The following is a 14,084-nucleotide window of genomic DNA, read 5'->3' on the forward strand; positions in this document are numbered from 1 at the left end:
TTCTTCAGGGAAGTTCTTAGAACGTCATAATTCTAATTCTACAATACAGTTGTTAGTCAGATCAATTCATTTGTCTTTTCAGTTGGAGACACTGCTGTTTTGTTACGGGATCACAAGTCCATCAGGTCGGAGATTGCTGGTTTAATCTTTAAGTTGGACCAGTGGCACCTCACTCCAGGCTGTCCTGTCACACTGCGTAGCACTGATTTGTACTCAAAGATTAATGCAGTGGTTTAAATAAGGACACTGGTGCAGAAAAATGATCATTCAGCTGTCACGGGAGTTCACAGGTAGGACCCAAACGCAAGACCACGGGAGACAGAAGTTAATATAAACAGGTTTTATTTAGAATGTGTGTGAAGGTGTGGAGCCCGTGGTCCGACACCAGAGAGTAGGCAGATGGACGGTGTGAGTCACGTGGCTCGACACCGGAGGGCTGGCAGCTCGCCGGCGTGTGTAGTCCGTGTAACACAAGGAGGGCAGAAGACGCCACGGGGTTGAAGCGAGTGAAAGACGGCATGACCTGACAACCGCAGACTGCAGGACCAGAGTTTATATAGTGTCAGGGGAATCGTTAGTGGGACCTGAGTCTGGTGTGTCAGGCTGCAGGAGGTGATTAGCTGAAGTAGCTGCAGCTGTGTGGCCATGGGAGGTGTCTGGGCTGACAGGGATCCTGACATCAGCAGAATGGGACCACACCACTGCAAGATAAAAATAAGTCGCCACACTGGAAAGAAAGGTATTTAACACCTGCCCGTAAACTGATCTCCCAAGGGATCCGTCTTTGATAACGAGCAGTTTGGACGAGGATGAAATTCACGGCGAAGAGTGAATGTCAAAAATGTCTTCCTGAATTCTGAGTTAAGGTCAAAGCATCATGTCACCCTTATGGCTTCAGCTCAGCCCGAGAGCAGAAAGTCCTACAAATTCAACCTGCTGTACAATTAAACCTGCTGTACAAATAAATATGAATGAATATTGTGGACTTAACTCTTTAACTATTTCTTATAGTTAGTCAAAGAAAGAATATTTTACAGCAACACATTATTTGTTGCTTCATTTTGGTTCTTTGTATGATCTCACGTCTCTGATTCCAAAATAATTGAATTCATTGATGTGGATTGCTCGTCTTTCCCGGCGCCCTCAGGAGTCGGATCTATGCAAGACTGAGATTCCTTTCACAAACCACATGAGAAAGAAGAACAAGTATTCAAACACACATATAGACAGTCACACACATTATGAAATACCCTTTTATAACTATTATCCAAACCCTTTAAAGAAGACTAAGAGTATACAGCTATGCTACCAGCTCTCTGAGGGTGTGTTTCAGTCCAGCTGTGCTTTGTAATAAACACCAACATCAGCATGCTACCATGCTCAAAACAACAACGCCAGCATTCTGATGTTTAGCAGGTATAATGTTTATCATGCTCACTATCAGTATGCTAGCATTTGTTAGTTAGGACTAAACACAAAGTAAAGCTGAGGCTGGTGGGGATCTCATTAGTTTTGCAGGTGTTTTGACCTGATAATGGCGCTCGATAATTAAACGTGATCAGAGTTCATCCTAGTGGGAACATGAACATCTTTATTGTTGAAACAACGGAATAAAGGACCCTCTTTACCACCCACCCACACACACACACACACACACACACACACACACACACATGCAATTCCTCACAGAAACTCACATGAATTGCCCTGGGTCTTTACAGCACTTGAAACATTGAGTAATCCCCTAAATACACCCACTTCTTTCTCTCCTCCCTTCTCCCCGTGTTGTTCAATGAGTGCCACTCTGCTGTGCTCGGACCAGGAGGCAGACCTTCACATGTAAAGTAAAGCTGTGTGGCTCTTGGACTCATTGCTCAGCTATGCAGTAGAGAGGAGGATTAGCTCAAGCTGAGCTCCAGTGCAAGGACTGGGCATCTGGCCATTTATCCATCACCTGGCAGACTGAGAGAGACACTACCATACTCTTTGTCTCGTTTCCCCCGATCCTCTTATCTCCTCGTATCCTTCTCGCTCTCCTTCTCCCTTTCTCCTTCTACCTTCCTTCCCTTCTCTCAACCATGACCCTTTTATCGGAGGACCAGTCTGTGAGGCCCCAGCCTTGGCTCCCGGAGCCTGGCAAACACATCAGCACTTCTCTGTACCCAACAGACTACACTGGCTCCAAAGAGAACTACACGGACAGTGGGGATAGCACCGTGTTCGGAGCCGTGGAGCCCCCCAGGCGCTCGCGAGGCCGCCTCATCCTCCATGCAATGGTCATGTTTGGAAGGGAATTCTGCTACGCTGTGGAGGCAGCATTCGTTACACCTGTACTCCTGAGCGTGGGCCTGCCCCGCAGCCTGTACAGCTTGGTGTGGCTGATCAGCCCCATCCTGGGCTTTCTGCTGCAGCCCATCATCGGCTCGGCCAGCGACTACTGCCGTTCGTCGTGGGGCAGACGGAGACCTTACATCCTGGCCCTGGGCGTACTCATGCTGCTGGGAATCACCCTGTTCCTCAACGGAGATGCTGTCATCTCAGGTGAGAAAGAGATGTAGTTTTACTCTTGTCATATCAGAAAGTGAGTTCATGACTACGCCTTTGATTCAGAGGAAATAAAAGAGAATTAATAACCAGTTCTTTACATCTAAGAAACATGAAAGAGTGTAGAGCGTACTGTTGAACTCTGACATCGCCTTGATCTCCTTCTATTCTGCTTACGCTTGGAAGAATCATTGATTTATCTTGTAAACCTCAACGAATGCAAGGCAAACACATGAGGTTTTATGATCTAATTAGATGATCCTCACACTGGTTACTTGGTTATAACTTTTACTGTCACTTAGAATTTTACAGGCTCAGGCGTCAAATTGGCAGTGTGTCCTCTCTAAAAAGAGACACATCCATCAAGAAAAAAACAGAGATTTAACTGGTGGGAATAATGTCCTCAGATGTCTCTTATGCTCATACTTTGTTTTCTGTGGTTAGGGGGGGGGGGAATTATAAGCATGAGATGTTGGGCCAACGAAGCGAGATACCGATGCAATGGTATGGCAAACTTTTCTGTGGGAGGAGTGCTACATATTGCTCTGAATGGATTAGGATTGAGGATTGATGACCATGTTGCAGGCACCCTGCAGAGTTTCAAATATGTCAGGTCAGCAGTCTAGTCGCAGGACCTTAACACGTGCATATAGGTCAATCTCTAGCTAAACTACCATTGGTATAGTGGATTCTATACAGACTTTTTAACTGTAGCAAACCGTGCCTTGCACAACTTGAGGATGAGCAAATGAAGAATGAGATTCCACTTTCATTCCGGTAGCTCAGTACCTATAGGTTCACCTCCCTTCATTTTATGTGTTTGAGCTAGAAGGGCCTGAATTGACTGCTCACACTTTAAACTTGTGACTGAAGTGAAATGTGTGACTGGGCTGATGGGCCGGATGATGAGGAAAATCACACTGCACATTTAGCTTTGAAGTAGGAAACAACTGATAACATTCAAACAACACGACCCTGTTTTCTGAGGATCCGGCAGGCAGCATCACGAGAAGTTCTCTTCCCAAAAGCATCACGAGAAGTTCTCTTCCCAAAAGCATCACGAGAAGTTCTCTTCCCAAAAGAATCCGTGACCTTTGCAGCCACATGAACAGATTCACTGCTGAGAGTCACAGCGCCGCTGTATTGTTCTTGAAATAAATCATCCTCAATACCTCAATTATTCCTTTTGATTGGATGTCGATGAGAGTATTCATCGGACAGGACAATGAATTGTAGGCTACAAAACATTTGCTGCACATTTTAGGAAATATCCAAAACAATGTAAAAACAGTGACCATGTAAAGTTTGAGAGATCTCTGTTACACTGAAACAGCGGAATTAAACAGGTGAAATAGCAACACAATGTGTATTTCTCAGAATTTCTCTTTTTGTATCATACAGAAAGGTCAGCTCAGTGTAATGATCTATTGATGAAACTCCATGATATTGCTGTCCATGGTGCATCTATTAACAGACTTTTATATTGTTTTTGTTCTAAACACACTCATTATCTCTTACTTAAATCACAAAAGAATCAACTCCATTATGTTCAAAGTATGCATGATATATTTTTAGCCTCATTGTTCCTTTTGTAAGAGAACAAAATAACCCCGGCCTTTATGGTATAATAGCCAGGTTTCTAATTGAAATTGTCAGATTTCATTTTTTTCTGCCAACTCTAAGTGCCTTTCATTGTGCTGTGTGCTGAATTTTTTCTCCTGTGACTTTATCCTCTATACTTGCCAGAAATAAACATGCAAATTTGACAGCTCCATCATTGACTGCAGTGCCCGATGTGTGATTATTCCGTTCTGTTTTGCAGCACTAGTCAGCGACAGGTCATTGAGGAGCATATGGGCCATCGTGGTGGTGATGTTTGGAGTCGTGCTGTTTGACTTCGCTGCAGACTTCATCGACGGGCCCATCAAGGCCTACCTGTTTGATGTGTGTTCACATCAAGACAAGGAAAGAGGTCTGCACTACCATGCTCTACTCACAGGTGTGTAACACAGACAAGCACAGAAAACACACACACTGTTGTCGCACTTGCTTTTTTTTTATATATTATGCTTATTTCTGTCATAAATATTTTCTCTTTGGCTGTTTTCCCACTTGCATCTTGATGGACGTGCTTTGAATGAATGGCCATGAATGTGAGTTTGTCATGATGGCACTATACTGAAGGAGATATGAACATTTCAATGAACGATGTGGCTGAGTGGTCTGCATGTTCAGTAAGACGTTGGATGTTTGTCTTTTGATAAGTGTAATAAGACTTTCTCACTATTTAAATCACAACTCCCCTTTCTCTGCTTTTCACCTTCAGGTCAACAATATTTTGTTCTCTGAAGGGTAAACAAGGCTGCAGTTGCATTTGTCACATCCTGGAGAAACACACACAGAGAGTTTGGCAGGACCAGCGAATCAACAGCTGTCTCTTTAATTTGGGTGATTTAACGATGCGCATCTTAGGGTTACACAGCGGAAGATTGCTTGCTTTATTAACGTATGTAGTAAATAAGATATTTAGGTATGATTTCACTTTCAAACCCCTTCTGTAAACCACCATAACCTTGTAAAATATGTTCCAAACGAGTCGAAAAAATATACAGGCTCAAGCAAATATTCTTCATACCCTGCAAGGCAAGAGGATGTTTTCAGCGTCACTGGTGCGTTCAGCTGTCAGCAGGCACCGGGTGGTGTGAGCCTGCTAGTCAGGCAGTAATCCAGCCCTGAGCTACAGTCATGTGCTGCAGTCATGGGTCTGGGCTGAGAGAGACAGAAGCCAGGCACATGACTCTTTAGATGCCCCTTCCACCTCTGGTATGTGAGGTTTGAGGAGGAGGGAGAGAGCTGTTGTGTGTTTCTCTGTGAGTCATGTACCGTACTTACTTACTTACTTGCTTATTTAGTACAGCAACAGGTATATAAACCTGGACACATGAACACAATTCATTTTTAGCCACGTTAGCCGTGTGGGCCCGTGAATGACAATGTTGGTCGTAAGTTATACAGTAGTAAGTTATACATTTGCAAACCAAGTCTAAAATAAGCAACCTGCCCTTTCTCCAACATTTTGTTTTTGTATGTTTTTGTGTTGTGGCCTGGAATCCCACAATGCCCTGCAAAGCGATTTGAGCGTGTGTAATGTGAAGTAAGTTGTAATTTATACCTCGTAGCCTATTTACATCAAATTGCACCTTGCTCATATTAATTCTCCTCCCCTCTCGTCTTCACTCTCTCCGTGTATATCTTTGAAACCGTCCACAGTTGAGCCCCTGTCATGTCTCTGTGTGGTCTGCTGCACTGTGCTGCAATGCGAGTTACTGCAGGGGCAGAAAGATACAGACTTGAGGTGACGTTGATGACAGAGAAGGAAAAGGGAGAAGGACATTGAATGAGAGAAGAGTGCTCAATGCAGCACACCGACAACAATGTTCCAGTCTTTTAAGACATAAATGAAGCGTGACCGAGGTGGTTATGACTTTGCCTGCCAGTTTTTATGATGCAGAGAAATAGCCTCCATCTCAGGAGACCTATTATTTTTAACCATCATTGACTCAAATCGTGAGTCAAAAGTGGTGCAGATTCAGTGAGGGTTTTCTGTCCATTCTGCCGCTCACCTTTCTTGAAGCTCTCATCATTTATATGTCCTATTTTCAGTAAAACTAGAAGGCTGTGTTGCTCGTGAAAGGCACAGAGAGAGATATGGTATTTAACACCACAGTTGGTGAGCCTTCATCTTAGTGGCAAACATGCTAAAATGATATTCACTCGATCCACTGCCTGGACATTGAATTTGAATCATATTGTCTACAGTTTGTAGCCTTGTCTTTCTGCAGTGATAATTTATGAGAATCTCCTCCTTCATACAAATGTGGTGTTCATTATTCAGTGTGGATATGTGCTCCATGTCAGCACATATCATTTCCTAATTGTGCAGCAATTACATGAACTGTGCAGCAGTGTGACAATACACAATGTCATTTGTTCACTTTTCCTTTTTGATACTTATTTGTCCATTTGTGTGTGTGTACCAGTGAAAATGAAAGGTTGACACTATCTTTATTCTTTTCTTTTACAGTTTTTCCAGTGCTGTATGTCCAGTATATATACTGTACATCTGAGTATATAAGTGTTACCTTTCTCAATGCATAGTACTATTTCAACAACAGCTACGACAAAAGTCAAAGCTGAAAGTCAGAGAAGGACCCATAATAGCTTTTAATTCTTAATAATATTCTTTTTTATGCACGCACAACCTAAGCTACTGTATCATCAAACCTAAAAGTAAGAGACACGCTGAAATAATTCAAGCAGGTTTTAAGTACCCGTGTCATTTTAAAGAGGTGCTCAACACTAATATTTTTGCTGCACACATAATCACATCGATTCTCGTCAGCATACAGTGTTAAGAGAGTGACTTTTCTAATAATACACATTTCTACAGTATTTCATTGTTGTTGTTTGTAGCCTCAGCAGGCTGCTGGTCTTCAACAAAAAGCTCTAAAATCTCACTCTCTGAAAGAGACTTAAAGGAAGAGTTCTGAGGGTGTGCAGTATCTATTCCTTGGTAAACTCTGCCTCCAGTGTTTTAGCCTTTGCCGCTGTGTCTTCCAGGTCTGGGCGGTGCGTTCGGCTACCTGGTTGGAGCTATGGACTGGGGTCACTCTGTGTTGGGTCAGGTGCTGGGCTCCGAGTACCAAGTCATCTTCTTCTTCTCAGCATTCACATGGGGCATCTTCCTCACTGTGCACCTCTTCAGTATTCCAGAGCAGCCTCTGGGCAAGGACCCGTTTGCCTCTGACCCTTCACCTTCCAGTGCCCTCCGCCTACTGGGCTCCCACAGCAATGGTTACGGAGGGCTGGCTAAAGAGCCCGTCTCACCTGCCGTCCCTGCGTCCGTCCCAGACCTCAGGCCTCGGTCCTTCTCTGCTCTCGGAGAGGCCAACTCAGTGACCTCCAGTGCCAAGCAGCCAAACAAGGAGGTATGTGACATACAGTCTCCGAGGATGCACGTGTAGATACACGTGGTAAGATGATTTGGAATACAAATTGAATTTATCCGTGCTCATGGTCAAAGGGAGACTTTAATATTGTAGTTTAGAGAAAGAGGACTTGTAATGGGGTCTTAATGCAGCTTCTATCAAAAAGCGAAGTGGCAGTGACATGTTTTGTTAACAAGAAAGTGCAGTTGCCAATATTATAAGATGAGCACATATGGTTCCTACCGAGCCTTCACCGACGATGTTCTTTTCAAAGCACTCTATACAGCTTATATTGTTAACATGTATATGTTAGGACAACAAAGACGACTGCCTGGTTTAACACAGAAGTGAGTTTCTTAATTAGCTTCGTTTCTAGTTAGGACAAGCTTCCTGTTTAAAAGCAAGGTTTTTTTTTTTTTTTTTTTTTTGTAGTTTAGATTTTTCATTTTTAGGCAGCTGTGTCTGGCGGTATTATGTTTTTGGGTTGTCCGTCCGTCTGTCCGTATGTACGTACGGTCCATTCTTATATCTCAGGAACAACTGGAGGGGATTTCTTCAAATTTGGCACAAACGTCCGCCTGAAATCAAGATTGAAGTGATTCGATTTTGGTGGTCAAAAGGTCAAGGTATAATATCATAACTCAAGATATTATATGCAAACATGACGATTTCACACAGATGTCTAATAATGACATTTTGGACAGACATGGATGTTAACTGCGACTTGACAAAACCTGCCTGACCTGCTTGTTTGTCTGGTTTCAACTACAAACGAAACGTACTGAGGCCTCTGTGTGTTCTCGCGCCACCACTCAGCCAATCCGTCACAAGAATATTCATAAATCGATATTGTCGAGGGGGGGGATCAGGATCAAATGGTTAACAGGAGCATGATCTGCAGGGCAAATATTCAAACAATCTCGTGGCGATGATATGCAGTTTGGTAAATATGTCCCGTGCAACATAAAATGTCCAATTTAAGTACCACTAATAACATACCGGGAGAGTAATAAGTGCTACGAGAGGAAAATCTGTGTTCCAATCCTGTCAGTGTTGTTGCTGTTGGAGCTGATGTCTGTGGCGTTTGTGTGTATGTGCAGGCCCAGAAGAGGATGACATTCAGGTCGATGATGAAGACCATCATCAACATGCCAGACCACTACCGCTACCTGTGTGTCAGTCACCTGCTGGGATGGACGGCTTTCCTCTGCAACATGCTCTTCTTCACAGACTTCATGGGACAGGTAATGATTTTGAATACCACACATGTGATCACCGTTCAGGTGTGGCTTATTTTTGATTCATTGTTTGAGTCATTTTTCTGACGGAAATGCTAAATATTTGCTTGTTCCAGCTTCTCAAATGTGAGGATTTTATGCTTTTTTCTATTTTATATGAAGTGAATATTGTTGGGTTTTTAACTGTTGGCTCCACAAAATAAGACAAAATCAAAATGTGACCTTGGGCTGTGATTGTTGCACAGTATTTCTCTGGCTCGCAAAGCTGAGCATCACTTGGCCACAGCGTCACATTCATCCTACAAATGAGAGTAATATCAGTCTTGTGATGAAACTCGCAGCATAAAAGCATAAAAGTGTTTTTTTTCTAAATGTAGAACTATTCCTCTCGAGTATAATTTGTACACTTTAAAAAAACATGTTTTTCTAAAGCCTGTAAGATGATGTTACATGTCAGTATCGTTAATTCGTTAATCATTTAAGTCATATTTAAAGCGGAAATGCCAATTATTCTCTGTTTTATATCACTATGCTGAATATGTTTTTTTTTTTTTAAACTGTCAGGACTGTCAAACGAGGCAAGCCGACAAAGTTAGACTAACAACAGAGTTGAAAAAGAACAAGCTGCAATATGTTTTTACGTTGAAGCTCCATTAATCCCTGTTTGTGTGTTTGTGTGTGTGTGTGGGGGGGGGGGGGGGGGTGGGTGAAGGAGGGGGAGTAGCCTCTTGTGTGTAATCTCCGGTTGACATGTGGAATAAAGATGAATTCTTCACATTCATTGACACCCGATACACCAGCATGTCATCTAAAACTGCAGGCTTCATCATCCGGGATGACAAATGTGGAGTCAGTGGCTTCCTGTTGAGTGTTGAACGGAAAGAAAAGATGAAAGCCCAAATGAACGAGGGTGGCCAACATATTGATATCTATATCAGTGAAGCTGTGTGCTTTGACTGCATTGTAACACGCTCATTGTCTAATTATTTCTCTATTTGTATTGCAGATTGTGTACAATGGAAATCCTTATGCAGACCATAACTCCACAGCCTACGCCACATATGAGAGAGGTGTAGAAGTAGGCTGCTGGGGACTGTGTATTAATGCTGTGTCCTCTGCTCTCTACTCCTGTGAGTACCTGAAAGCTTGTGTGTGTGTGTGTGTGTGTGTGTGTTTATTTAACAGCAGCCAGCATTCATTCGAGTCACCATGTCATGAATAGCAACTCAACAAGGTTGTGCAGGGAAGCAGGTAGGAGTGAATAATTACCGCCTCATATTCTGTTTGGGACACATGTTCCCCCAGCTGATGTTTCATTCAAATCCACAAAGCAGGTGTGCTGGAGTAGCAGTAGTCTTGTAAATTAGCAATTAAGTGTGAAAGGGAGGGACATAATGTGCTTCATGCAAAGCAAAGTTCAGCCAAATAACAAAGCACTGGCATCACTGCGCCTCTGAGTGTGAAATTGGTTCAATTTACCGTAGTCAGGGTGCTGATAAATTAAATAAAATAAAGTTTGTTGTTTTCTCTTAGCATTGCAGCTCTGACACGAAAGGTAGCCCGTCCTATGACATGTCCAGTCAACTTTAACAAATCGAATGCACACTGTGGAGGGTTTCATAATGTTTTTATCAACTTTATCTTTTACCGGCATAAAAGACAAAGCAGTTGTCACCGAGTCCAAACATGTGGGTTTGCTGTGATTCTCAAGTAAAACTACTTTCCTCATTGATGACGTTTGTGTGTTTTCAGACGTGCAGCGTGTCCTCCTCCCGTACATCGGCCTGAAGGGATTATACTTCGTGGGCTACTTTGTATTCGGCATGGGCACCAGCCTGATTGGCCTCTTCCCCAACACCATCGCCACGCTCATCCTCTGCACCGTATTCGGGGTCATGTCCAGCACGCTCTACACCATCCCATTCAACCTGATGGCCGAGTACCAGCGGCAAGAACAGGTACTAAGCTGACAGAAGGAATGCTTTTTCAGGGTTGAGGTGCATTTGAGTCGAGGAAAATGATGGTCCTGGTCCTGATGGGATTGGGCACCGTGGAGGTTGAGGGTAATGGCGTCACCTGTAGATCTGTTTGGTCTGTTTCAATGAGGCAGGGAGAGAGGAGGCAGAGGGCTTTTGTTCTTTTTTTGGGGACACAGACAATGGTGTTCCTTTTATTCAGTTTTCAATGTCAGAATGTTTTTCCTTCGGCTCAGCCTTCTTCAGTTTGCAGTATGAGTTCTTTTAACTGTTCACCAGCAATGAGTGCCAACAGACATGTTTCACAATTTTATAGACAAAACAAGTCATCGAGAAAAGAATCTGCAGATTAATCGATAATAGAAAATAATTGTGAGTCATTGAAAACTAATGAGCATCCTAACTTATTTGGGTGTGAAAACCCCATTTTGTGTTTTTAGGTTTGATATGTGTTGAAATGACTGAGTGGCGTGTATTTATTAGTATTTTAATTCCATAAAGTTGGCCAGACAGAAAGGATAAAATGAAAGAGATACTTTTAGTTACCCTGTCTGGTGATATTCTCACTTTCAGTTGAGCCTCAAATCAAAACTGAGATTACTCTGGAAGCTCATGCAAAAGACTTTATTCAGTTGAGTCGTTGTGAATGACCGTCAGGTGTAAAATTGGTTTAATGCCAGTTTAATTCAAGTTACTTTATTACCCCAGGAAAATGCACTTAGTATCAATAAGCAATGAAAGCGGACTCTATAATTAAACAAAACATAACTTTTGATTCTGCTTAATGAACGAGTTTACAAATTATTCCCATTCAGAACATCATATCTGACAACTAACATCCAAACAAGTGCAGACTCATAAATAAATCAGAACATACAACATCTTCCCTGTAGCTTTTAAAAAAATCAATTGCTCGAAGAAAAAAAAATATTTCCGTTTGTTTTGATGTGTCCCGGCATGCTGAGTCAATACCTCATTAAGTTGAACCAGGGGAGCTGGTGATGAAATGTAACAGCATGTGGCTGAGGTGCCCGAGGAGAGCGTTATTCATCATAAAAATACAGATACTAAACATAATATATATGAGATGGTCTCTTGGTATTTCCCGGAGCTAATTCTTTTTTACCTATTGATTGCGTTCTGCACTGAGCATTTTTGTTAATACAGAAATTACATCAAATATTGCTCTCTTCCCCCCCCCCCCCTCCTCCTCCCTCAGGAACAGCTGAAGCTGCGAGGAAGCGTTGTAAGTCAGCGAGGCTCCGGGGTGGACTGTGCCGCCCTCACCTGCATGGTCCAACTGGCTCAGATCATTGTCGGTGCGGGTCTAGGAGCTCTGGTCAACATGGCAGGAAGTGTAATCGTGGTGGTGCTTTCGGCCTCGACCGTGTCCCTGTTCGGCTGCATCTTCATCGCCCTCTATATCAGAAATGTGGACTAATTCTGCTTATGTAAAAGTATTTCATGGTATTGTGTTACTAAATACAGATTCTTTATTATATCGTCAACATGTCTTTGATTCTTGTGATTCCATTAATTTGACCAATGGGACAGTTTTCACCTTGAGGTGGCACAGAAATGGGTGTTTTTCCAGTATGGTGTGGCACAGGAGGCCAGATAGTTAATATTTATTTCATTAATTAATAAAAGCATTGCTGTAAATGTGCCAGAGTTAGCCAAGAGGCCATTTTTCATCTGTAGTCCCAAGAGGCAGATGTTACAAAGTAAACCTAAAAGCAGAAACAACACACGCTTATTTGCCGTCTTGCTGAGAGTTAGATGAGAAGATTGATGCCTTCCTTGACTCTTTTTCTACCCCTAACCCACCGGAAATCCCCGTTCCTTATGTGAAATGGAAGTCAAAGTTGAAAATTTCTCACGTAGCTGTTTTCAGTAACAGCCCTTCCGTAGTGATGTTAATCTGTTAATTTGCCTCAGAGGCCTTTACAATCTGTACACATAAGACATCCTCTGTCTTGGGACCCTCACATCGGCACAGGGAAATGTGTACAGAATGAACAACATAATTCAATGCTTATGACATAAATCATTCATATAATGAGAGTATTAAGCAGAATAATGATGGAAAAATTGCGACTACTAAAAATAACGGCAGTAGTGACAGTAGAACAATGATAATAAAAGCAGTATTGGTAATAGTAATAGTAATATGACTAATAATAACAATGAGCAGTAGCTGGCTTTCGTAGGAAAACGCACAAAAAATGAGGAGTTACTTTTTGTAAGATATCCTACAAACCGTTGAATGAGTTTTTTCACTGGATTTTAGGTTCGGGGACGACAAATTGGGGGGTGTCTGTGGAACAGTCACAGTCTGGTAGAGTGGGTCGTCCTTCAATCAGACGATCGGCGGTTCGATCATTGGCTCCGCTAGTCCATGCCGATGTGTCCTTGGGAAAGACACATGTGTGCCTGCGGTGTATGAATGGTATGACACTTTGACAGTCCTAATGGGCAGGTGGCACCTTGCAGCACTGCCATTAGTGTATGAATGGGTGTGTATGGGTGAATTACATGTTGTGTAAAAGTGCTTTGAGTGGTAGGAAGCCTGGAAAAGCGCTGTAAAAGGACAGTCCATTTACCATATACCATGGTGAAAAACATGGTTTTGTAAAGAGGCTCAGTTGTCGGAGCTTTACTTCTTCTTGTCTTGTTATCCACTTATTTTAATACATTGACAACTATAAGAAAAGTGCTGCGTGTGAAGCCACCATTATTATTTTTGCCAACATTTCACAGGTGTTCGGTGTTCATGGCTGTGTCTCAGGCACTCTCAAATCTATTTTCAAATGGAAAATGGACTGCATTTATCAAGCGCGTTTCTACCTTACTGGACAAAACTAAAAACCTTTACAATTTCCCTCTCATTCATACACCATTAGTGGTGGAACTGCCATGCAAGGTCGCTTGCCTGCCCATTGGGAGCAACTTGGGGTTCATTGTCTTGACCCACTCATTTTTCAATGAGGGAGAAAGAATTTTCAAGAAAGTAATCAAAGAAAATGTATTGAAAAAACAATTTCTGATGCACAGCAAAAACCCTAGACATCCAAAACACATCAAAGGCTCTCCAGCTCCCCCGGGAGATCAATTGAGATAGATGTTATTAAAAAATTATATTTGATTCATGTCATTTTCTTCCCCTCAAAGGGGATTTTACAAACAGATGAAATGCTGACTGTGTGAGCGTAAACTGATTTGCGTGTGTGGGATCGTGATTTAATCATTCTGAGGTACCAATGCAACTTGACAATTACTTATAATTACACTAGATTTGCATGGGCGTATGAACACGCAATGATACCCTTTGCTTAGCT

At 42.5% G+C, this 14,084-nt stretch overlaps 1 protein-coding gene across 1 annotated transcript; it reads left to right on the plus strand.

Moving 5' to 3' along the window:
- The first annotated feature begins 1,838 nt into the window (after nucleotides 1-1,838).
- On the plus strand, nucleotides 1,839-12,254 carry slc45a2 (solute carrier family 45 member 2). Its single transcript, XM_079289047.1, has 7 exons — nucleotides 1,839-2,541; nucleotides 4,367-4,543; nucleotides 7,165-7,532; nucleotides 8,633-8,776; nucleotides 9,777-9,900; nucleotides 10,523-10,728; nucleotides 11,966-12,254. Exons 1-7 carry the CDS (start codon nucleotides 2,079-2,081, stop codon nucleotides 12,185-12,187), a joined length of 1,704 nt encoding a protein of 567 aa, XP_079145173.1. The 5' UTR covers nucleotides 1,839-2,078; the 3' UTR covers nucleotides 12,188-12,254.
- The last annotated feature ends 1,830 nt before the right edge of the window (nucleotides 12,255-14,084 follow it).

Source organism: Melanostigma gelatinosum, assembly GCF_949748355.1.
Source record: "Melanostigma gelatinosum genome assembly, chromosome: 18".
Taxonomy (NCBI): Eukaryota; Metazoa; Chordata; class Actinopteri; order Perciformes; family Zoarcidae; genus Melanostigma; species Melanostigma gelatinosum.